At 43.4% G+C, this 26860-nt stretch overlaps 1 protein-coding gene across 1 annotated transcript in view; it reads right to left on the bottom strand.

Annotated features, from left to right (window-relative positions):
- The window catches only part of GAP43 (growth associated protein 43), a 63348-nt gene extending 41838 nt beyond the window's left edge, over nt 1-21510 (bottom strand). The window contains exon 1 of the mRNA XM_065829234.2: nt 21380-21510. Within this exon, the coding sequence (XP_065685306.1) occupies nt 21380-21409 (30 nt within the window). The 5' untranslated portion in view covers nt 21410-21510. The remainder of the gene's footprint in view (nt 1-21379) is intronic.
- Between the last annotated feature and the right edge of the window lie 5350 nt (nt 21511-26860).

Genomic DNA, 26860 nt, shown 5'->3' with positions numbered 1-26860 from the left:
TTTTTTTTTACTCTCTGGGCTTCCCATCTTTAAGTTGTTATTAAAAAAGGGCTTCAATAAGCTTTAAACATGTTGGTCCTAAAGTCTTCTGGCTTTTTTCCATTCTTCAGTCAGGAATCATGGCAGTAGCCTCAAAGCACTGGGCATTGTGAAGTGTTTTCCCCAGGCACACACTTCAATTCATTCTGTATCTGGTGCATCAGTAGCACAACCATATTGTCATCCAGGCACACCTGTAGCCCACTCTGTGGAGGGCTTTACTCAGCAGCCCTGCTGGCAGAGGAGCTGAGGGAAAAGGGACCCCTGGCAAGGATGAGGAGATGGCTGGACAGGTTGGGTGCACAAAGCTCCTTCCATTCCTTCCTGCTCTGCTGCAGATGTGATATGGAAAGTGAGTTTTCTTCTTGAGAAGGACTTGGTGAGGTTTTGGAATAGAAACCTTCTTCCCTCTGGAACCCATGCAAAGCCAGGCAGAAAGCATTGGGAAGTGTGCACAGAGAGAGGATCTAGTGCCAGAAAATGTGCAGAGTTTCCTCTTCTGTTAGTAAGGGCCAGTTGACACTGCACAGCTTTGTCACACACTGAAGAGCAAACAATCAGAAATCTCTGTGGTGCTCTAGGCTCTCCCTGTGCACTGCAGCAGGGCAGATCTTCTTCATCTTTAAACCACCCTGAAAGGGCAATGTTTCTTACCAGTTTTTGGACATTTCACCCAAAGATGATTCTCTGGGTTTCTCTGGCAGTTTATTCCTTTGGTGGACTAAGGAGTTCCTCCCACAGTTTCGGCCATCCCTCTGCATCTTGTCCACATTGAGAATAGCTTTCCACTTTCTTAGCAACATTCTTTGGCATATCAATAGCTCTCATCTGTCGTACCACCCTTTTTTGCCAGATCACTCTTCCTAGCCTTCTTCAGCCCTACTCAGAGATCTTACTTTGGTTACTGAATTCACATTTGTTCTGCTGAGAAATTACTAAAATGTCTCCCCAGCTTTAATGAATAATGAAACACTATACTCATGAAAATAATAATTAGCAATACAACTAAAAATAAATCAATGTGTGGATGAGACTCTCAAAGGCAGTAGGAAAAGCTGCAACCATGAACGTACTGCTGAAAATAGCTAAACACATAGGGAAAAAAAAAAAAAAGGCAGCTTAGGAGAACAATGATAGTAATCCATGTCGACTGTTAAACACAGTCCTGAGTCTGATGGCTTCGTTTCCTGTCAGCCTCGCCCAAATGCTATGCAGCACATTTAGGAGTTTTCTAAGTATGTCAAGAAGCTGGGTGGCTGGAGCAGGCTAGGACAAGTATGATGGAGTGGAAGAATGTCAAACACTTTTCGGAGGTTCTCCAAGTGTTTCCATCTGGGCTCCTGCTGTCCTAATGTTGAGCCTCCAGATGAAGGAAGAGGTGCCCACTGTGAGAAGAGTCAAATCACAGAATCACAGAATGTTAGGGATTGGAAGGCTGAGGGAGCTGGGTCTCTTTAGCTTGGAGAAGAGGAGACTGAGGGGTGACTTCATTAATGTTTACAGATATATAAAGGGTGAGTGTCACGAGATTGGAGCCAGGCCCTTCTTGGTGACAACGAATGAATAGGACAAGGGGTAATGGGTTCAAACTGGAACACAAAAGGTTCCACTTAAAATTGAGAAGAAACTTCTTCTCAGTGAGGGTGACAGAGCACTGGAACAGGCTGCTCAGGGGGTTGTGGAGTCTCCTACTCTGGAGACATTCAAAACCCGCCTGGATGCCTTCCTGTGTAACCTCATCTTGGTGTTCCTGCTCCGGCAGGGGGATTGGACTAGATGAGCTTTTGAGGTCCCTTCCAATGCATGAGGATTAATGATTATGACAACCATTATGATTTCTACATCCTTGGAATATATCTCCCTTGTGGTGTCAGGAAAGGAAGCAATGAATCAAGCAACAGGAGTCAAGACAATGTGAGTGTGCTGAACACAAGAAAGGGCATGAGCGGCATACTGGTTTACAGAGGAAAAACAATTCAGATACTAGAGGAACCAGCTTGCTTTCTCCTAGCACCATCTAAAATATAGAGCCATTTCTTGGCAGAAAGACATCATTCCCACTTCTTCAGGAAGTCACGGGACAAGGCTGATCCAGTCCAATCTATTGACCCATTAACAATAACAAGTCCTTCATAAGACACGTCACTGGAGTTCAGCAAACTATAGGTCTTCTCAAATGAAGCAAAGATTATGGTATGCATATGTCTATATTATGTGGCCAGATTGTGTCATTACTTTTCAGATAAACTGGTCCTTCAGCCACGAAAATAGACACAAAATCATGCAAATTCCACTATAGTGAATGATTACCTATCTAAAATTTTAGCCCAAGAGTGCGACCTATGTTTTTTCTTTCCAGTTACTCTTTCTTTGTCCTCCTTCCCAGTCAGAGAGAGGAAATCGTATCATAAAACTATCACAAGCTGCATGTCATAAACACATACACATATATATAAACATAGTAAAGTGAGTAATTAGCAAGAAATCCACTGCCTGAAGTCAGTTTGCATAACCAATTCACTAAATCGTGCTGAAATGAAATCAGAAATGAAGCGTAGATATGGAATATTTTCAAACAAATTAAATTCAACAAAAGTCATTTGATCCCTTCAAGAAAGAATGCACATACACTTTCTGTACTCTTTCAAACCAGTCACTAACTCGAGGTTTTGGGATCTGCCTAATCCTTGGTAATATCTGAGAGTACTCAGTGTAGAATTGGAGCACCTGTTGGAGCTTTCAGGTAACTAATATTTTTTATATCAGTGCAAAGCAGAGCAAAGAGTTTCCACTTGTATTTTGCTTTGGTTGTAGGAGCAATTATTTTGAAGCCTGAAGAAAATATAACACATCCCCCCAAGATGCCTGTTTTCCAAGTTGTACTCTCACAACACTTTACAAACAGTCATGAATTATTAACATTTTAGTGTACATTCCTATGCTCTAGCTCTAGCATGTCAACATAAACTTGATTGAAAGAAGAATTAAAGGTTTTAAAGAACGAATGGTGAGATCTTGACAAATGCGTGCTTGCCTTAATCCTATTGAAACCAGTGAGAATTGGGCACCAAGGCTCTTTGAAAATCCTGCTAGGCTCCTGACTATATAAATCTTATTTGTTAGGACAGTTCTGTAAATTACCTGATACCACCCTGCCACTGTTTGGAACTAGGCTTGTAAATATCTGCTGAAAGATTGCAAAGTAAAACAAAGGAGCTTAAAGAAGACTTAAAGCGTTAGCAGGAAATCTGGATATTTGAAGCTTAGGAAACTCAGGGGTATAAAAGGATTACACTAAAATCTTGGTCCTATTTTTTGCCGTTGGAAGTTGGAAAGTTAAAATGCAGGAGACAGAGGCTTGGCAAAGGAGAACAGAGGATCTTGGAGTTAGTGCAGCCAACAGACGGGTGTCCTACAGCACTGCCCTACCTTTGCTGCTGAATTCCTCTGTTATCCTGGCCCACACTTTTCACGGGGTGATTCCTAGTGGCATGTTCTGCATCTCTGAGTAGCTGGCTTCAGACACCTTGAGTCTGATTTGGAGCAGTGCTGAGCACTCAGAGCTGCAGATGACAGTAATGGGAAATGTTTTCAGATATGTGCAACTGAAACTAAAAACTGCGAGTAAAAGTCAGGTCCTCTGTTTTTCAAATTCAATACAAAGAATTAGGGAGTCCTGCTAAACAAAATCTCTCTTTGTGCCTCAGCTGTCCAACTGCAAAAATGAAGTAAAAATACTCAGTTGTTTCACGTGGGTGCTGTAGAGATTTATTAAGTAATGTTAGAGATGTGCTCAGAATCACAAGACAGCCAAGGAGAAAATTAGCATTTTTTATTTCAGAGAAGACTTTGAATAGTATTTATTGAGCAAAGCTGTGGGGTCACACGCTGACTTATTATGAGAGAACAAAATATTGACTAACTGCTCATTAAGTGAGCACTGTCTATTCAGTGACCTGAATGTGGTAGGAATCCCCGGAAACAAAAATATGATGTGTTCCTGTTATTAGAAGTGTACTGAAATACATTCACAAGAGGAGACCATGGTGAGGTTGCACAGGCAACTGCATTTCCAATAATGGTTAATTTTTTAATACTTGACTTAACAGCCTTATTAAGTTTCTTCTAACCTAGTTTCTCTGTGGTCTTTTTCACACATATACTAGCTCATGTGGCAGCTGAAGACTAAAACTATTTCCACTCCTAGTAATGTGGGATAATTCAACTTGTAGTCAAATTTAACTTTCTAAAATGCAACTAAAATCATGAAAACTCAAAACTCTTGGCCTCAGGAGCATCTTCAAAACAAAATAAAACAAAACTTCCAGTGTCCAAGAGGTGTCAAACCCCTACCCAGTACTTTAGGTAAGGTGAGGGATTTTTCAACAAGTAGCTCCCAGGCAGAAAACAGCAATAGGTCCCTGGGGGTCCCAGCACCCAGCATGGGAAGGGGTGAGGCTGGGTGCTCAGTTGAGTCCCAAAGCTTGTAGGGAGCTGTTGACCTCAGAAGCCCCTGAGAGCTTCCACCCACATGGAGGTACTGATAAAAAAGTAATCCTAACTCCAGCAGTGTGGTATCAGTAATATGATGTATTTCCATTGCGGGAGTCTACTTCAATCACTCAGTATCTCCCTGTAGCTTTAAAGCCACAAGTTGGCCTTCCTTGAATTAGGTGAGGCAGGATGATCAATGGAAAATGTAACATTTTTCTTAGCAAAAATAAATTAATAGAAAGTCTGATCTGACAATTTAATGAGTGCACAATTACTGCATGAGGGAAAAGCCGCCCAAAGATCTAATAATTTCATATATACAAAAAGCTACTGAACAGATAATTACTTTGTTCAAAGGATCAGTTATGCCCTTGCCTAGTTTTCAGCAACTCAACAGATAGCCTGCAACATCAGAGCTAGAATAGCAGGGGTGCTGCAGGGCAGAAGTGCAGGGTGTCGATAAAAGTGGAGCAAAAGAATGACAGAAATACGGTTCAGCATTTTCCTGTGCTCTGTATAACTGAGTGCTATTTCACCGCCACTGGCAGCAAAGTGACCTCCTGTTTACACCACAGTACTTGAAACTTGTGTTTTTTAAAGATCTGCGCCCATCTCCAATTCTGATTACTTTCTCCAGGCATTTCTGTGACACTCAGAGTTTTCACAAACAAATTTCCGAGCAGCAGAATTGTTCTGTATGGTACCCCCCAGAGCTACTCAGTATACTCTGTTGTCTGCTGCGCCTGACAGCAGGGCAAGCTTAGAGGCAAGTACTCAAGACAGAAGTTGCAAAATTACAGGCTGGCGATATCAGCACCGATGATACCATACTGTGTGAAGCTGAGATGCAATGAATCATATGTGAAAGATGGAACTGAATGGGGTCGGATATAAGCAAGCAGAGCAACAAGGAGCACGTTTTGCTTTCTGCGGAGACAGGTCAGAACCACAGAAGAGAAAGAGAAGAAAGCAAGCCCTGCCAGTGGGGCCACTTTACTGCACTTCGTGAGATGGGAAGGCTGACCTTATCTTGGTAAGGCCCCCTCAGTTCTGCAGTGGGTGCTTACAAGTTGCAGTATTATCTGCTGTTGTCAGTGCATCTCCTTCTATGGGGAGAAGAAGCCAGTGGAGCCGCACAATTGTAAATCTTTCAACAAAATTATCTCCTGACATAGTCCAGTGCCTTTTCTGCTTCTACCTTAACTTCTGTTCTGTGGCAGTGAACACTGTTTCTTTGATAAAGCCAGAAGCATGTGTTGCCCCAGGGGTAAGGTGAAGCCCCATCTGATTTGGGAGTAGTAGGGACTACAAAACCCGCACTACATCACAAATACTAACAGAAGACTTACATTTCCACTACCTTCTTGGCAAACATGGATCAGTTTAAGCCCAGAGAGACAACCAAACATGCACTTTGCAACATGGCTCTTTCTTCTCTTCACTGACAGTGTCTCCACTTCCATTCTTAACTGGAAGAAGGACAGTGTCCTTCCTCCAGACCTTCCAATGGGACCTTCTCTTCTGGCTACCTGCACTGCCTCCATGAGGTACCTCTCTGGATCACTCCGCCTTGACCATCAACCCTGCATCAGTCCTGATCGCCACAGATTTAACTCCAGAGGAGGAGGAGAGTCTCTTAAGCTGTCATAGAGGACAATCTCAGCAGAAGTTCCCCAAAATAAGAGACAGGGTTTCCTCATAAGGCACAGGCTTCAAGCCATAACCGGTGGTTAGATTTGGTGGGTTTATAGTGTCATGCCATGCTAGCATGTCTCAGGCCAACAGACATGGACACAAATCTTCTCCCATGCTTTATGGAGTGTCAGTAAATTGCTTTTTTTTCCCAAGACTTCTGAATTTCTGTACTGGGATTTCTGTATTTCCGTTTCAGTCTCTGCTAGGAAAAACTCTCCCTTGAGCACATTATGCTGCTTTGTTCCCTCCTGGGACAAGTAAACTTTCTTCTGGAGATAATTCATGGACACAGAGGCCTGGAAGGCAACATACCAGTTCATCAGCAGCCAGCATAGGTAGTAATGGTGGGAAAAATTCCCACCTATGCCTGACCAGAAAATTGCGTCCCATCTTATGCACCAGAGATTTGAGGAAGGCAATACAGACACTCATAGTCCCCACAATAACAACAGCCTATTCAGACTAGGGAGAAACCCCAGGCAGGCTCTCATTAATAAAAATGTACAACTGTGTATCACCAATGTTCCTGTCCCTTCCTGGGCTCCCTGTTAAGCCCAGTTTGAAGGCTCTGACCTCTTTCTTAAGCCCATCCTGGTCTGGAGCTTACAGTCCAAACTGCCTGTCCTGGTGGAAGCACAACCTCCCCACCTGGAGATCCTCCACGGCAGCAAGTAAGAGCCTGAACTTCATGATAACAGCAACAAGGTTGGGAGGACATACGACCTGTGATATCACAGACCTGCTTGTTTCCTCAGTTCTCCAGGCCAGCCTTTCCTCAGGAGATCCTCCCGTGGTACCCCCCCCCGCCCCCAAACACAAATACAAAGCAACTGGCAAATAAAGCAAACAAATTATTTGTGTTACTCAAGTTATTTCTTCCAGGTGAGGAAAAGGGAGGGGGAGAGGAAGAAAACCATACTTTTTCTGTAATTTATAGATAATTCATGCAAGCCATGTGAATACTAGTTTAAAAGCTATTGGTTTTATATAGAGAAAACAGGCAGAATGAATTCAGCAGATAATTCCACTATCTTCTGTGCTTCAGTTTCCTCACATGCAAAGGGAGTAATAGAGTGTTCCAGGCTGATTTGTTAAGGACAAGTTTCAAAACCAGTGAAAAGTGTAGTACCAGTTTTAGTGATAACACATTTGGCCCATTTTAGCCCAATTATTCTGCAGTCCATTATTCACAGGCACAGGTACAAAGTAATGTGACTCATATATTACATAAAAAGCCTGTCCTACAAGCATCTTTCTGGGCACATAGTAAAGGCTGAAGCACAAAATGTAAAATAGAGACTACCTCTGAAATCTCATGTGGAATCCCTTGTGCTTTTGATAGTCTTTATCATATCTTTTTATTTATGTTTTTTTTCCTTGCAAGTCTCCCCCAGCACAGCTACTACAAAGAAGAGACAAAGCTCACTGAGTGGGTAGCAATTCAGTATTTTCCCGTTATTCTAATTTCAGACATGGCAAAGTGCCTTATTTGCCACACATCGTTCAAACCTATCACTGAATGCAGAATACTAATTTCCTCATGGTCTTTTTCTGTGGTGCTATTTTGCCATAATATCTCAGTGCTTTTAATAGACATTCTCCCAGGGTGGAAGGTGGGGTTGTTATCTCTAACAGCAGTGAACTCAGACACAAAGAGGTTAATGTCAAAATGGCCAGAGCACTCACTAATTTTGGGTCCCTAATTTGCAATGCCTTGAATTAGCATTTCCCCAGCTCTGTGCATGTTGAGACCAGAATTCCACACAAAACCGGCCCTGCACTTCTGCAAGTCGGACCTCAGGTGTCTCAGACTAAGACCCCAGAAAATGAGAACACACCAATTAGTGGCCACCCATGGAAATACTCATTTATATGTTTTTTTTCATATCACATAGGAACTTGTGGCAAAAGGCAGGAAAAAGCCTAATTATTCAGAGCAGTATTCAATTGCCAAAACATGAGACCATTCTTCTGTTTTTGAACAGCCCCCTGCCCAATTCAATACTTAACCTTCATCACTGGCAGTAAAGGAAACAGGAGACCTATAGAAAACACCTTTGTTTATGGCAAAACTCATTCAGTCCCTAGGTGCACTTCATTCTGTGCACTGAATGAGACAGGAATCCTAACAAAAAAATAGGTACCAGTATTTGATCTTATAATTAAGGACCTCATCATTCTGCCCACACGTGAAATGGATAGGCAACCCTTTTAATTAATTCTCTATATTCTAAGTGTTTGACTTTGAAAACTCAATGTATGCTCAACAAAGGTGTTTAATATCTTATTTTTAAAATGTAAACTAAAAAGGAAGAAAATAGGAAGTTTCATCATTTGAAATCATAATGGCATTTTCTTTCCTTATATTGTAAAGGCACAATTGTTGCTTATTAAATGGCTGCAAAACTACACTTTCAAAACTTTATTCCTCTAATCTCAACAGATACATCCAAATAACAATTTTTTAAAAACACAGTGTCTTTTTGAAGAAGACCCCTACCAAGAAAATTCTTATCCAAACAGGAAAATCTCATCAAAATTTTATATAGTTGAAAAGATTGTCTTTGACTGTTACAATTTATCTCATCCCCCAGAAGCTGGGTAATCCTGACTATACGCAGGGTCCCTAGTTCATCCTCTTGCGTTGTGTAAAGGCTTTGGAATAAGTGAAGAAAGGATTTCTTCCTGGTGATTGTATGGACTCAGCACGTGATAAAGGAAGATACTACTGGTCAGCTTTAGTTCTTCTATATTCTCATGCAGCAGTAGCTCTTCTGCTGCATGATAATATATCCAGTGAAGGTGAATATTATATCTCAGCATGTTTTATTCAGTATTCTCAGCAACCGCTGGGACACATCATAATGGGAGCAGTGGGGATTAAGCACTGAAGGTGAGTGCTAGTAGGGGTACAACACTCCAGTTGGGAATTTCTGAGTGACTGCCATATGAATGCTACGAGACAATTCATATCAGGCAGGTAGAAGAAGCCACCAGCTGATAAATCCCTTGTAATAACTCTCTCCTGAGAATGATGAAAAGAGAACCTCAGTGTGGAGTTCTAGCAGATGTCCGTGTTCAAAAGACATATGTTGGAGCTAAGTCTAGGAAGAAGGTGAGATGCCTTGCAGAAACCATAGTCTTAAGTCCACTAGAAAATATGGGGAGAAGTAGGCACATCAGTATCACAGTATACCAAATAAACACCTTTTGAATCTGCCTGTAACAAATGCTGCAGACAGAGCAACAACAAAACTGTCTGGGTTTAGGTGTCTTGCCCTGGTTATCAGGGAGGCATCTTCAGTTTTGTATCCCAAGCCCTGAACCCCTGCCCAGAAAGAAACAACTATATCTCCTCTCCAACAGCATGCAGTAGATAGATATTTCTCTAGTATCTCAATGGAGGGACTAGTTTCCCTAAATGACAGGAGATATTGATTCAACTCTCTACTATACCTGAAAAGATCTCAAGTCTTACCTTCCTCCTACAGAAGACTGTTTAGAGTAAGCTGCCCCTGGCTTTTCCTGCTTAGGCACTTAGGCTTTTTTTTTTTTTTTTTTTTTTTAAATGGAAGAATAAAATAAGCATGAGGCCAGAGACAGAGAGAGCACAGAAGTAAATATAGCTTTATAGCCTACTGGTTAAGCACTCTTCTGCAAGAGGACAGACTGGGTCCAGTTCCTGCTTCAGTGAATATTTGATACTGATAACACAAAATAGTGTTGAGAGAGCACAAGAGATCATTTAGTCCGTTCTCTGGCCCAGATGTACCTCCTACAGCCCCTCAGTGATTGGAGCTGCCATAGTTTTCTCCATCTATTCCAGTGCATCACAATCTTTTTGGCCTCTTCCTAAAGTCTAGTCTGAATCACTCTAACAGGCCATTAAAGACCATTACTCCTTGTTTCATCCATCCTGAACAGGAAGAACAGATTATTCCCATTTTTCTTGCACTTGCCAGACTAGCACCAGCCTTATTCCTTTTAGGTTAAACGACCCTAATTATTTCAGTCTTGCCTCACAAATTGTATTTCCCTTGACCACCAGCAATTCTTACTATCACAGTCTGCACTCTCTGTCAGTGGACCACACTTTCTTAGAGTGCAGTACAAGACCAAGGCATGACATTTCAGCTGAGCCTTATTATACATGTGCTTATCAGAGCTGAAGACTTAGTAGATGTGTCTTACAGCCTGTACTCCCATTTGCACAACCTTGTAGGATGATGTTTTCCTTTTTGACGATAGAATGATGTCCTAGACTAACGTTGGACTTGTGGTCATCTAGAGACTCCATCTTGCCTCCTGGAGGATGCCTGTTGGCTCCCATGGACAGCTGATTGCAGTTAATTAATCATTCCCACAGAGAGCACTTTATATTAGCTCTGATGCTGTTCAAACCAGGTCCTTGGTTTGACAAGTTTGTCTTGAACTCCAGTAATTTCCACTAGTCTGGGCTCATTCCTACCATTTGCAGATTTTAAAACCCACTTCCTCTACACAGTCATCCAGGTTGAAATTAAAATAGTAAGTACAATACATTGAATGAAAACACAAAGCATTAGCAGGCCACACCTCAAGCTTTTGGCAATCCCCTTGGTAGAGTCTTTGTTTCAACAGGAAATCAGGAAGAAATGCTCATGGAGTAGGATTATCTATATCAGTTCTGCATCCCTGCTGTAATGTTTCCCTTTGGATCATGTTTCTTTGCTTCACTTACGATAAAAGCCTGTTAGATAATGTCAAAATCCTTATAAATGACAAGGTATGACAACTACTTCCCCTGTATCCACAAGGCTTGTTACAGAAGAAAGCAAAATTAGTTTGACATGATCTGTTCTTGACAGATCTGTGCTGGCTCTTAATAATCTCCTTTATTTGATTATTTCCACCATTTTTTTTTTCTAGGAATGAAGTTAAACTGAGTAGTCTGTCATTTCTTATCTTCTCATTCTTTTTTATCCTTCTGACACTTCATCCAGCCCTTGTGATTCTTCAAAGCATTCAAAGCTCATGGTTCAGAGACTGCTTCCATCAGCTGTGTAAATAAGCTAGAATGACTTGAAACAATCATCTTACATCAGTACATCCTGACTTGTTCAGCTTTTCCTAGATCCTGATATTCCTTCTTTGTGGCTCCTATTAATTATTTTAGCCATCAGCTTGCAGGTGACCATGTTACTGGAGACATACAAATTGGGCATAAAATGCTTTGGCCTTATTGACAATGTATGATGTAAAGCTTTAACCAAAGCTCTTCCCTCCCATCCACGAGCATCATGAACACTAAGGCAGAGAGTCAGGATGATATTCTTCCACCCTCTCACTCTGGCCCAATTCATATTTTATTTGTGCAAAATAGATCAGCTTCTTCAGGAAACACTGGTCCTAGTATATTCTGCAGTCTAACAGCACATTCTCCTGGGAGATGGGGTACGGACATATCCAGACAGAGATCATATATTCACCACATCTCTGGGTAAATACTTAAACCAAAGTGTTTCTGGATAAAAGGAAGGCAGTACGTTCCTTTCCTCCTGAATGCATTCTGTGCAGACACTTGACCTGTGTGCTCTGACAAACTTACCCATTTTGGCTGTGCAAGAAAAATAACTGGAAGAATACTTCGTTTGTAGAGCCCATGGTAGCTTAGCTGTTAAGTAAGTATTAGAGTTGATTATTGCTTATAAAACTAAGGATCATCTAGGCATGCCTTTAAATGTTTAGAGGACTTTACAGATGTAAGTGTAATTATCTTAGGACTTCAGGCACTTCCACAGTTAGAAAGGAAGGAAGCTCTAAAGTTCTACAGCCTATGACAGACACCTCTAAGAGGGTAGTTCAACTTAAAACAATCTCTTCTGTCTCATTTTGGAAGAATGGTAAAATACTGTGACACATTTCAGACTCCTCTTGTCAGCCACTCCCTAATTAAAAAGTAATGAAATTCTTCAAGATAAGGCACTGTCTTATGGCATCTCCTCCTGAATCTCCTCTCAATCATATGACTCAAAATAAGAGAGCAAGGAACCTAGGGATAAATGAACTGATTTTTAAAGGAAGACTTGCTCAAAGTTCCTATAAGCCATTAGGGATCATTTTTTTACTAATTTGTCAATTCTTTTGTCTTCCACAGAGTCTTGTACACTGGCATCATAATGGAGGGTTCTTTTTGTTCCATATAAGCTCCATAAGGTTCTTTTTTACCATATAAGAGGGAGCTTCCGGTATTGATTCATATATTAACTTAGCTAAGTATCCTCTGGAAGCTATTCAACTTCTGTTTGCTTCATGGAGGTTCCAGTTAGCTTCAGTTCTTCATTTATTTTGGGGGGAGATCTTTTTTTTCTTGCTCCATATATCCTTTCCTTAGGATGTAATCTCTTCTAGTTGGTATTCTGACTGGAATTTAGAATACAAGGCAAAAGCCATTTGCTAGATCCTGTTCTTTAGGTGGGACTGGTTGCATCCTTCTCAAACTTTTGATTGCAATTTTAACAGTCAACATTAAACATCAATTTTCTGTTCTGGGTCTCTGTCCTCAAACCTCTATATAGGGCTTGAAGTTCCTCTGGGTCTTCCACTGGAAATGCAAAGGGCAGGAAGGGTTAAAACCACTGTTTTTCATCTTTGATCAAGGAAGGTCTCCATTCCAACAAATTCTAACTCAGCCTTTGCAAGGTGCTAGACTGACTACTCCAACATAACAAGCTAAGAATGAAAATCTTCACCCTAAGAAAGGTGACGCCAGTCGGAGGAATCACGGAATCATTTGGGTTGTAAGGGGCTTTTCAAAGGTCATCTGGTCCAACCCCCCTGCAATGAGCAGGGACATCTTCAACTAAATCAGGTTACTCAGAACCCCATCCAGCCTGGCCTGGAATGTCTCCAGGGACGGGGCATCTACCATCTCTCTGGGAAACCTGTGCCAGTGTTTTGCCACCCTCAGTGTAAAAATTCTCTTCCTCACGTCCAGCTTGAATCACCCCTCCTTTAGTTTAAAACCATTACCTCTTGTTCTACCACAACAGGCCCTGCTAAAAAGTCTGTCCCCATCTTTCTCATAGGCCCCTTTGAAGTACTGAGAGACTGCAATAAGGTCTCTCCAGAGCCTTCTCTTCTCCAGGCTGAACAACCCCAGCTCTCTCAGCCTGTCCTCACAGCAGAGCTCTTCCAGCCCTCTGATCATTTTTGTGGCCACCTCTGGCCCCTCTCCAACAGGTCTATGTCTTTCCTGTACTGAGGGTTCCAGAGCTGGATGCAGCACTCCAGGTGGGGTCTCACCAGAATGGAGTAGAGGAGGAGAATCACACATTTCAGTGTAACTCTCCAATCTACAGTGAAGTGTCCCTGCTGAGGATAAACTTTTGGTCCAGCTTCTAAAAGCCCCTTTGCTTCAGTTCCCCATTGTTCCAGTTCCCTGTTGTTCCAGTTCCCTGTTGTTCCAATACCACCTCCCAGAGGCACCAGGTGCTTCTCAGGCACAGTCAAGCAGGTGATGCTCTCCTTGCATTTTCTCAGTGGGTTACTTCCAGCAGTGGACTTCACTCTTACATGAAACTAAATGGCTGCAAATTTTACTGCCAGCAAATCAGCAAGTGATACTTGTTCCTTTATGTCTGTCCTTCCAAACCTAGATGATTTTTGTTATTTATAAATCCACCACCAAATACCTTACTCCTAAAGCTGTGGGCAGACAGAAGGAATGATACAGGATGAACAATGGTCAGTTCAAAACCACTGCAGTTTACATCGTGCTGGTTTCAGGCTGAGCTGCAATAAATGACTGTCCTTGTGTGCAAAAAAGCAAAGCATGCCACCATGCCACCCAAGCCATGAGTACTTAACATTGCAGATTTATAAGGTCGTTTGATACTATTAATAAAATAAATGGATTAGACTCTATTCAATAGTCTGATGAACTGGATGCCAATTGATAATAGTCTTAAAAATTGTAAGAGTAATCGAAGCTGTAAATTATTCTGGTGATGACCAATTATTAGAAATCATCCCAATTCATAAAAAGCCTGAAGTTACTGAGACCGCACTTTCACTCCTAGGCAATTATAAGAAAAGTGGGAACAGATTATCTTCAGAGCTAGGTTCAGATCCAAACACACTGCCCTGCACTCCTAAATCTTAGGGGCATTCAAACAAAGTGAGTAGGATTCTTTTAAAGCCTTTAGCTTTACTAATTACTAGCCCTTACAGAAAGGTGTCTCCAACAGAGAGAATGTTTAAATATTGTGAGATGTCCCAGCTTTCTATAAATAGAGATATACTGTGATTATGGCTGGAATTAATTCAAGAAACTTCAGAAATAAGATGAGTAATGAATGGGACTGACATTTATTGGTTATAATTTAAAAGAATTTAAGTACATCCTGGCTTCCCTTTTGAGGCATCAAAGCCAAACGAACCTGGTGGGAGGAAGGCAGGCTCAGGACATCTTTCTTGGGTCAACAAGACAGCTGGAGCACAGCCTGCCACCCAGCAGCAGTATTAATAGCCAAGGGGCAAGCCCAGAAGAAGAATGAACTCCCAAGAAAGCAGGGATGGTGACACTAGTTTGTACTGTATGCATTGCTCTGATGGCAGTCATACCCTTTCCCAGCAGCCTGCTGGAGGCGGGCAACTTTTTACCTATGCTGACAGCAACGTGACAGGTGAAGACGCAGCACTTTGCTGTCTCTGTCCATAGGTGCTCGTTTGCAGTCGCTGTGACAGCTGCACCAGTGGAGGAGAACTGGGGAAGCTGCGAAAGCAACTGGAAACACAAAGGAAGAACCCACGTAGTTTTCCCTCCCACCAGCTTCCCTTCTGATACCAGTGCCAGGCAGGGTGAAGGGAATAAGACCCTGATGGTAGTGGCTGATGCTGCCAGCAGGAGTCCCCAAGAAGCACAGCCTAATGGAGGGTTGGTACCCAGCTGGAGGAGAGAAGCAGCAGCAGGAGGACTGCATGGTCAAGAGAGCAGGAGGAAGGCGAGTGGCAGAACAGATGGGGAGAGGAGACAAAATGAATAACAGGCGGAGACAGCGGGATCAGTGTAACTCCAAAAGCACAAGTTCCTTTTGTTATATTAAAAACAAGTCACTGTTTTCACTACACTATTCCTCCACCCCGTACACTTGTAGGTTGCTACAGGCTAGATCATTATAGTGGTAGGGGAGCAGCTAGCACACTGGTGAATAGCGGGGAGAAAACTAAGTTGTAGCGCTACTCTCAGACTCTGACCCATAGGAATAAAGCCTGGGTCTGGGATGAAAATCAATGGTTTGTGTTAAAGGAACACAAGTGGCTAATAAACATTCCAGCACTGCAGGAGTGACTGAGGACAGCTAAAGTAATGCTTTGCCTCTCTAAAGTACCTCTCACCTGAGAGCTACTGAATCCTTTTTTTTTCCTACACACTAGTTATTTTGTTTCCAAATTAAAAAGGCATCTTGCAGAGACGGCCATGACAGGCAGAGAAACTGTGCTTAGATCAATTCAGAAAGCAGGTTAATAGCACTGCTAGGAAGAGAAACCAGCTCTCCTGAAACAAATTCCTATATACTAACTACTGGCCTGTGGTGCTTGAAACCTTGAAAAGCCATGGAGTTTTACATACACACTCAGCAGGTGATAGAGAGAGCCCTAAGGAAATATAAACACCTTCTCCACTTGATGCCATCAGAGCTCTGAGGTTACATGTCACCTCCCAGTGTGCTCAGGAGGATCTTGGAATTATAGATGAAATTAATGTGGATGGATTCCAGACTTTGACTTCAGACTTCAGGTTTTGAGAGGTCTTTCACCCAGATACCTGCTCTGGTATTCCCACAGCAAGGCATTCTGGTATTTCCACCAGCAAGGCACATACACCTTCCACTGAGCCTTTCTGGATGGCAAATCTCCCCTTACCAGCCCAGCATTCCCCTGTGTAAAGTTACTGGGCTATGGCTGTTGCCTTACAGCTGGTCACTGCGCCTTCAAAACTCAGATGCAGCCGGGTGTGGACTGCTGCTAAATCTATCCCTGAGACTTGTCAGACTCACAACACACAGGGGAATCATATAGCGACTTCCAAAGGGCATCCACAAAGAGAGCTGCCATCAAAAGGTTTCCCATCTCCAGGTGCCTTTAGCCTGGAACTGTCATCAGAGCTATCATTCATTCTCAAATCCAAATAAAGCCCTCCCTGTGTAGGGAGGAAGCCCAAAGCAACAGAAGAGATGCAAGTCATTGACGTGCAGGAGGAGGGGACAACAGGAGAGTTGTACAGAAAGAAGGACGCATGGGCCAGCAATGCATGGACTGAGCAAGCAGTAGTCAGTGATGCACCACCAGTCTACTGGAAGCATGCAGAGGTCCTGTATTATACTTGGTGCTTTTGCTTCATACTACCTCAGCCGAAAACAGAGGCAATCTTCAGGCTATGCCAGCTGTTTTACCTGTTGATACACCAGTCCCTCAGCCTATACATACCTGCTTGGTACAGACTAGGCTGTTCCTACTCATGCCCCACATCCTCTGCACATGGAGCAGACAAGATTCATTGAGGGGAACACATGCCCCACATCACGAGGCCAGTGGATGCAAGCAAGTATACACATCCTTGATCTATGTCTTGCAAGACTATCAGCCTGCTTTCATCTTGCAATGGGCAAATGGGCCAGTTCACCTTCCCACTAGCACAAGAAGGCCTTGCAACTTGTCCACTGCCAGCAGTGGGGAATTCCTGCTCTCTGGGAAATGAGGAGGGAGAAATATAATGTCTGTGCAGGGAGGCTACTAGATGCTGGGATGGTGTCACACAATCCATGACAGTTGGCTTGAAATAGAGCAGACTTGAGGTAAAACCTCTTTGCACTTTCTCCTTCCAGTCAGTCCCTCTCATCCCTCAACCCCAAGTGATTCCCACCCTCTCAGCATGGCATGGGCAGATGCTGGAGCTACAGCCCATTTTCTTATCCTCAGGCAGGGAGCAACTTTGAGATCATTCGGTCACCCTCCACATTAGGCCAGGACAAGCCCTCAGAAAATATGTCATTTGCTCAGGTTGCACACGTGTACCCAGCCTGGCACAGATAGATAGAAGATTCAACACAGCCCTTTCAGTCGGGATGCATCTATGTACCAGTGGGTACTGCCTGACTGTTTTTTTGCTGGGACTATCATTCAGGCACAAGCGGCAATAGGCAATTTGGATCAACAGACTGGTTTCTTTCCCTCTAAGCATTACCATTCTTCTTCTCCCCCTGGAAACTCTGCCTGCAATTAGTTCCCTAGGAGGGGGCTTGTCTGTGCCATTAAGAACAGTTACATTATGTGATCTAGGAGAAATCAATGTCTCTAATAGTCAGCAAAGGCAGTGGAGAAGGACAGGGTGATGGGAGGGGTGCTTCTCTGGAGACACTCTTGTCAGGAGAAATCCCAGGGGTATCGCCGCAGGAAAAGAAGTAGTAAGGACCTGGAGTAATTAAACTCAGCCATTGTTTACCGGAAGAAGCACAGAAACTACACGGTGTCTCTCAGAAAGGCAGAGGCTAGCCTCTCCCCAGGTGCAGATGAAATGCCTCTGCCCTGAAGTCAATGGTCTGTGGTGATTTACATCATGCTGGCAAGCAGAGGGAGGAGGGGCGTGGATGGACAGACACCTTTCCTTTAAAATACCTCTTTTCCTTTCTCCACGTTAGTGTTTCAGGGTAAGACAGTGCCTTGCAAGTTTTGAAGAATCTGGATTGTGCGGCATAATTGAGTTATTCTAAATGAGGTCCAAGGCATTTTAATATCATGAGGCTAGAAAACCTTAACTCTGTGTGCATCTTCCTCTCTCTCTTTTTCTCGATTTCCTCCTTCCTGCACACCTCTGCAGTTCCTTGAATGACAAGACACCTCACCAGCTGGCTGTAATTGCTAGAACAGTTCCCTAATGTTTTCTGCTTCTCCAATTGCATTAAGCTGCATCTTCGGAGGTACAACCCTGTTTATTCATGCTGCTCGTGTGGATGGGGAAAGAAATGCAGACTGGCTCTTCCCCCCTCCCTTCTTTGATTTGATGGGTGTGGCAGGCTTAAACCTTTGCAGCCGCTGGCTCTCCAGCACAGGGGCGAGGAGGAGAGGACGGAATGGGAGGGAAGCCGTCAGATATGGCTGGTGATGAATGAGACTCATCTCACCCACAAGTGGGAAACCTGCTTGCGGGTTATTGTTTAATCACTCATGCAATCCAATACTGAGCAGATACCCCCATAATGTCCATCTGTTCTAGTATGCGGTACATGCAACACTTGCATTTCTAGCCACCTACCTAACTATCCAGCCCTATGTACTACTGACTTCATCTCTTGCTGGCAGTAAAGGTTGAGCTCAATTTTTCAGAAATTGCTTGACCCAGCCTTTCGGTTATGCCACCTTTCAGCTGAATATTTTATGGACACAGATTCAGTGCTGCAATCAGCTGTAGGCAGAAATGACAACACCAAGCTATCTACATCTCTCATGGGTGGGCACAGTCAGTCAGATACTTCACTCTTCACATTGGCATCGTATTCAAAAGGAAGAATAATCTGCAAGGTACCAGTGTGTGAACATATTTGTCTTTGAGGGGTGGGAGGACAGACACATACTGGCACACCTAGACACATACGTGAAGAGATTTCTTCCACGCCCAAGCCTGTAATTTCAACATTTTGCTCTTTAGCTGCCAGAAAGGCGAGACACCAGGGGCTTCCCCTGAAAAATAATTTGAGGAGAGCTGTCGTTATTTTGGGAAGGAAACTCTTGCCTGCACACATTGAACACATTGCATCTTCTTCTCTCTCAGAAAGGTCTGGGTGGGGACAGAGGAAGAGCAAAAGCTGAAAACCGACACCTTTTTCTTCTCCAAATTAAAGATTCCTCTGGTGTGTCACCAGCTTTGCTGAGCACATTACTATATTGCCATTTTAGCTATGATGGTGTGTATTCAGGTATAGAAGCAGGAGTTGGGCTCTGAGCCCAGGAACATCCACCAAATACGTATGGGCAGGCACATTCAGGTTGTATGGCTGCAAAAGGATCAGAAAGCATGTGCGAACGAGTGCATGTGTGCTTGTGCATGTATGTGTAGTACAGATGCAAGTGACCGGAGAGCGGAGATGTGTGCTGCACATGCACACGCATAGGGGTGTGTACCATGCGGTGGATTAATGCACAGAGTGGGAAGAGAGGACTATGTGCGATCAAGACACCTGCATGCCATGCATTTCTAAATATGTCAGAATACAAAATGACAGAAGTAAACCCATAGAGATGTAAAGAACAGATGCATCGGAATATTATTCAGGAGCTTTAATGCCCAAGCTGTGATAGCATGGGCAAAATTATCCTCTTCCCCTAACAAGTCTCTTCTGACTCCAAAGAATCCCAAAGCTACCTACTTTATTTTAAAATTGGCTGTGCACCTTCGCCCACTGCTCTGTCACTCTGCCTCTCTGTCTGCCTTCCTTCTCCTCCTCTGCTCTTTTTATCCCATATTTGCCAGCTGAATGTGCTCTGTTGGCTGGCTGCAACATGTCCCCCCCCAGCCACTACCACCTCCCTCCAGATTTTAGTGAACGTATCATTAATTGCAAAGCATTTGAAAAAACCTGCATGGGAAAAAACACTGGATGACGCAGGGTCTCTTTCTATCCTGTTCACCTGCCCCTCCCCATTATTCTACAAAATTGCGCCTTCATTTTATAGCACACACATCTCCATTCAGAAACACATTTTAACCTGGATTTTCTTTCAACACTGTGCAGTTCTACAGTAACCGGGGTTATTCACATTAGTGTGTTAGGCTATTGCTCCAGAATACTGCAGTGCTATATCGTAAGAGATATATAAATGTATGCATATATAAAGAAAGTAACCGGTATGGTGCCATACCTAAGATTGAGTTGAATTGTGTGCTCAGAACGAGCACCAAAGCTCCTTGTTGCTACCTACAAATCCAATATTCAGAGAAGTTTCAAAAATGCTTTACAAAGATATCTGGGGCCAGTTACTGCCTCAAAGTTCCAACTGCATAAATCCAGCATCCTCCCAAGGAAGTCCAAGAGGTTCAGCCAAAATAGGCTCTCTTGATCAGTAGCACATTTGGGCTTTCACACAAAATAAAAAGGGGAAGGGAGAGGGAGGCATGATCTAACTAGTGGGGTTTTTTTCAATTTCATTATCATTTTGGACATAAAAAATTTGGCACTGAAAACTAGCCACCACCCAAACCTTCTCATCATCCCAGTGCCCTTATAGGAAAAGACAGGTGGTACCAGTAAAGAGAATGAACTGGTTTCCAACAGGTTCACACTGTGAGCTTCTCTTATCCCACCCGAGTTCGGAGCTGACAGAGGCGTGGTCCTCTGTCTCTTTACCAGCTGGTGCACAGTTGTCTAACTGGTTGTACTATGAAGGGTATTGCAAAGAGGGTGATTCTCCTCCTCCCCTGGTTAATGCTTTTATTATTAATTAATTGCATTTTTCACTATAGCATAGGTTGAAAAAAAAGCTTCAGGTTGCTCTTGCTCAGATTGTTGTAACACAAAAAAATGAATGCACCTGTCCTCCGAGCCACCTCACAGCACATGCACATAAAGCATTTTCCATTCATTGGAGCCAGGAGCAATAGAGAGTGTTCTGACCAGGGATCAAGGCTCACTGGGCATCCTTTCTTTTTTTGGCATAAGATGAAGAATTGCTTCCTTTATCTCCAAGGTAGAGCCAGATCTCACCACGTTTCCTGCTAGCCGCACCGCCCCCCCCACCCCCCATCCACACCCTCAGAACCACCGACACAAAATCCTAGGCAAGACATCTGCCCACTATTAAAAAATAATAAGAATAGAGGGGAGATTCTTGTAGCTCCCAAAATGTGGATGTAGGCCACCCCCCTTCCCCACATTACCAGCCCCAGAAAGGCAAAACAGTCGAGTGGCAGGGTGTGAAAAGACCCTTCAGTCACAACATGCTGAAGAATCGCAAAAGAGACGTCTGCTGAAAACAGCTGAAATTTCCTCCCCCCTACCCTAGCCCCTACCCCAGCCCCTCACACACTCAGCCAGACACGCACCCCACGGACACCCAGTAACCTGGGAGATCTCTTAACAAGAAGAAATATATACATAAAAATCTTCAGCTCTACCTGTTTTGTTCTTCTCATACAGCACAGCATGATCGTATTGTCCCCTTCCTTCCTTCTTCTTCCTTCCTTCTCCTCTCTCCTTTTCCTCTTCTCTCTCTTATCTCTCCCCCCCACCCTCTCCACTCCCTCCCTCCCTCCCTCTCTCTCTCTCCCTCTCTCTCCCTCGCTCTCTCGCACACTGCTCAAACACACACGCACACACACACGCACACACCAGGGCAGTTAGCAGCAACTGGAAGGTCCACAGCTACTGCTCATCACACATGCACACGCTGCCTCTCCCTGCCTCCCTCCCTTACCCTTCCCAGAATTGTTCACCAGCTCTCCCCGACTCGTCACCTCCCCACCCCACCCCCACCCCAGCAGCCACCCCCCCAAGTCCCTTGCCAGCCTCATGAATAATTAAAATCTTCAATCTGGACCCAATTACCCAACGACTTTCCCACTGCACGGAAGCGACAGGGGAGCGGGGACACTGCAGACTACGGAGGGGGTGGCAAGGGTGGGGTGGGGTGTGTCTGGGAGGCACCGGGCGAGAAGAGGAGCCCCCAGTCCTACTCCCACCCGAGCAGGCGAAAATCCCAGCACCCGGCCATGGCCAGGAGTGCGATTTACGGGTGAAGAAAGAATGGGGTGGGGTAGGCACGTAGGAGAGAAGAGGGGAGCGGGGGTATTGCTGTGGCAGGCGGTATATGCCATGCACAGGTGACGTACCGTAGGTGGGAGCTGCGAGCTGCATGGGAATCTGAAAGTATAGTAAAATGGCTGTTAAAAATCCCCCTCCCCCTCACCAGCACACTCGCAAACATATATGTACATGCTGCCTTCTTCATATATGCAGGCGTAAACCCTGCATGGTGACATCCTGCAGCACTGAATGGGACAACTTTCCCCCTCATTTCCTCAGTCCATCCTATAGACCTTCTATAGGCACAGAAAACGATACTTCTGCAACAGATATATTTTTTTTTTCAATAATAGATTCAAAACCTACAGAAATCATCCTTTCCCTTCTATAGAGATCTCAATTAATTTCAGTGCCTAAGTAATTTCTACATCTATTGATCTCTGCCTGCAAATTGCTGTAAACTGTTATGAGGAAGATGTGCATGTTCACACACCCAGCCAACCCCCACGCACGTGTGGGGACAAAAATGTATGGGTTTGCATACATAGAAGATCATGGCGATGTGTGAGCCTGAGTGAACATTAATGCATGCACACACCCCCCAAAGTACACATCTTGGAAGTTACAACAGCCTGTTTTCTCAGAATATATGAGCAGGGTAGCTATATCTCTCATTCTGAAAAAATATTCCAAGAAAGAGTTAAACCAAAGTATGACAATGTTGAGCATGTTAAAAATATAAAAAGACTGCTGGAGTTTTGGGATTTCATCTACCAAAATTCAAGTTTAGCTTATTTTATTTAGTGTGTCTGGGAGGCACAGTCAGATGCTGTTCTCTTTTTTAGCACTAATGTCACTACATCAACTTCTCTGCCACACCATGGAATTACTTGTAATTTATTTTTAATGTAGAACTGCCTTGTCTTAAGTTATTATTAAGGCCTTTGCTCTTTAAATATATCTAAATACATTAGTAACACAAAGATTCACATACAAGTGTTCGCTTGTGTCAATAAACACATGCATATATAGACACAGTTTCTGGAATACCCCTCAGCGCAGACTCCTACATAATCATATTCAGTTCATATGACATCATTGCAGTTCCCAGTATTCCATATTTTTTAAAGGAAAGTAAACAGCATTTCAAAGAGAATCTATCTAGCTGTCTACATCTGTTGTAATTTAAGAGAAGTGCCTTTTAGGGTCAAGCAGGTATCAGTGTCAGTCCTGGTTTTGCAGTCTAGAAAAAGGAAATAATGGTATGATAATGGCATTCAGAGAAGATACTAAGCTGAGAAGAGTTGCAAACACCAGCTGACACAGAAGTAGACCAAAGGATTAAATAACAAAAATCAGATTCAGCTTCAGAAAATGCATGCAGAGAAATAGAAGGCAAACTACGCAGTCATAAAAGAAAACAGTAAGAAGTGAAGCAGCAGAAAGCAATGGGCATCAAATTCAAGGAAGGGGTGTCTGTGACATACACCATGGCTGGTAACACCATACCAAGGCACTGAGGAACAGTGTAATGGCATCTTGAAATATGTCTATGGGATTTAGGAGCCTCTATCCCAGCCCTAGAAGTTGCTGAGGGCTCATCTCCACAATGAAGTTCGTGTGTCACGAGTTTGTGGGCATTTGCTAACCCACACAACTGCTCCCAGTGCCCCTGGGAGATTGGACTCCCCCAGTCAAGCATGCATGTTGTCCCCGTCTGAGAGAATCAGCCTGGACTTCCTTTGGTGACAATGAAGAGAAATGGGAACTTTGAGGGTGTGATTCAGATCACCCTAAAGCAGGAGCCTAAACTAGGTCAGACGAATCATGCTTCAGAAGTGTTTCAGAGGCTTGTTTTCCTCCCACTAACGAGTCCTTTTTAGGGAACTTCCCTGCTGTAGGGAGCCCTGCTGAGGAAAGCCTTCTCAGCCCCCATCTTTCCCAGACACCTGCCTGGAGGAGGGCAGGCTGGCAGCAAAAGGGCTGTGTTGGTTCAGCCAGCTAGGGCCAAGCCACCTCCCTGTGCACACCCGGGGCAGTCTCTCGTCACCTTAAGTCAGAGCTGCCTCTCTTCATGCCCAGTCCCATGGGCACTCTACACTCTAGCTTGTTGCAAACCACTTTTGCCATGTAGACAAAAAACCCTTAATACGCTCCCTGTGTGTGTAGGGTTAGGGGTGAGTTGCCGTTTTACTACAAGTAACATCTGAGTTTCCACTGAATTAATCTTCTTATGTAGAAGAGCCATAAGCTGAGACCTAAATTTTCAGGGAATGTCAGTTCCTAACACCTCTTTCTTTCCGATCAAGACCCCATAAGACTTTAAATTCTTTAGCCAATTATATGTTTCTGAAAATCATATCCCCAGCATCCCTTGCCTTGCCATTTTGGCTATGTCATCACTTCAACCTGTAAGGTAAATTATCTGGTAACACAGATGGAAAACAAGAACAAGTCCACAGCAATGAAAAGGCCAAAGGGAATGAGAGGGAATTAAAGGCGCAAACTTCAGCCAGGGTATTAACAAACACCAGAAGCAAAAGTCAAGTGAAGGAGAGGAGGTGAATTTCCATTTCTTGAAGTCACCAAGTCAAGATGGGATGCTTTCATCCAAATGACACTTTTGTGTCTCCACTGCACTGCCAGCACTGGCTCATTCAGCACTCCTTCAGAGTTTCTGAATAACACTGCATCGTGCAGGACAGACATGCCCTGAAAGACCCCTCTGACCTTGGCTTTTGAATCTACACAAATGAAAGGAAGAACAGTTCCAAAGAATAACATGAATGGGGGGGCTGGGGAAGGGGGCTGGCAGGAGGGAATGAACAATGACCATAGATTTTAAAAGCTTCATCTGTGAGACTTGACTAAATGACAGCTAAGGAGGTGGAGAAGAGTGATATTTTCAAAAGGCAGAAGCCTCAAGTAGTGGAAGAAATAATCTGGAGTGATATATTAACCCACTTTTGGTGTATACTTCACGTTCCTTCACTGTGAAGAAGGGTATGGTTTGCGTAGAGTAATTATTAAGACGCCTCCTTTAATTCAAAGCCATGTCTTCTATTTAAAAGGGTCCAGATCATTTCAAAGTAATGAAAAATATCAGTGGTTGCTACAACATAGGGTGGCTGGAGTGAGAGATTAAAACGAGTGCTTTTTCCCTGTTCATTTCTGCTGCAATATTCAGCAGTCCCTGAAGTCACCCCAGCAGCTCAAGGTTCATACTGGTTCAAGGAAAAAGCATTTCATTCCAGCTGCTAGTTTAGGTTTAATAGTAACAGCTTAGATTCAGTTCTAGTTTGAAGAACCACATAATTTCAACCTGCTTCTGGGACTGTAATCGGGCCGATTCCCTGGCCAGACCAAGTTAAATAAAACCAAGAAGAAGGGAGGTAGTTTGACTATAAGAGCTGTCCCAGTGGTAAGTATGCTAAACTGAAGAGGCGTCTCTTTGAGAGAAGTACTGTGAAAGTCCTGTTACTAGGGATATTTAAAGCTTCAGTAAAAACAGCACTGAAGTGAGTGACTTGCTTTCACTGGGAGATAGACTGGGTTTTCTTTTTATTCATGTGTTCCACATATAGTGGTAGCCTCGCCTTTTGTTAGCCAACTTTCATGCTGAAGGGAAAAAAGCCAATTTTATAAAGATTTTTTAGGATCCTCATTTGAATAGGCATTCCTGAAAACATCACTGTTGGCCCACTTGCATTTTTCGTCTTCTCAGCAGCTTTGCAATTCTGGTCTCATTTGGTCTCACTTTCAGTTATCTATGGCTTAATGACACAAAATAGTGCAGTACAACACTATGACCAAACTCCTTTTCTAAATGATTTAGACATAGTCATGAATTTTCTTGGAGGAGTACCCATTTTTCAGTTTAAGGATCACTTATGTTAATTTACCTTGAATTTCAGTTAATCTTGAATTATTAATAATAGAAAAGGAGACCCTAGTTTATTTTGACCGTAAAACTGCCCGTATGCCACAGGCTGAAATGAGTGGCTTTAAACCCATGATTTTCAAAAGCCACAATGCCACTTACTCTTGCAGAGAAGGCTTTAGAAAATGCCAGTCCAGGAATGTTCCAATTCATTTAGTGCCTTTAATGACTGTTCAATTGCTTATCCTCCATGACGCTGAACACACAATGACATTAGCACCTGTTGCCATCATGCTAGTCAAAGAGATATGCACAGGTGCTCTGTATTTATTCCCTGTGATTTCTATTTTTCTTCCCATGCCTGCACAGCTGGGCTCACAGCACTGAAGACACCTGACTTTACAATGGGAAACATAATAAGAAATGGCCTCAATAATTTCCCTGTTGTTATCATTCTTAGAAAAAATGTGTTTTCTGTAAATTGCGTGGTGTATACAAACTGGAATATCTGAGAGGGAGCAAGGGTAGAAAGACTTTCAACATGCACAAAGAATGGTCTGTATGACCCCCAGGTCAATATTAATTATTATTCTTCGGAATTATCAAAAATGCAAACACAACAGTTAAATCCTAGCACAGCGTAGTGCTAAAGACTGTAACTCTTCAATAAAAGGAAATCTCATCTGCTTGTCTGTCAAAAAGAAAAATGTAATCACAGAACCATCAGCTATTATTCTCAGTGTAGTTTCAATCTGCCATGGGGGAATGTGATACTTTACAAACCAAACCAAATAGGAGACAGGATGACCCAGGAAGGCCTTTCCTGCTTCTCCAAGGACTCTCCCATATGTGCTGTTGGGTATATGCAGCAGTCCCTTCAGCTGTAGCACAGGCTTAGCAAAGCAAGCTTTGATTGAGAACCAGTAGTAACCTGGAGCTCAGCATGGACCAGTTTACCTCACTTTTGAGGCTG

This window comes from Patagioenas fasciata, chromosome 1 (assembly GCF_037038585.1).
Source record: "Patagioenas fasciata isolate bPatFas1 chromosome 1, bPatFas1.hap1, whole genome shotgun sequence".
NCBI classification, from domain to species: domain Eukaryota; kingdom Metazoa; phylum Chordata; class Aves; order Columbiformes; family Columbidae; genus Patagioenas; species Patagioenas fasciata.
The sequence above is the reverse complement of the archived record's forward strand: the minus strand, read 5'-3'. Positions and strand labels throughout refer to the sequence as shown.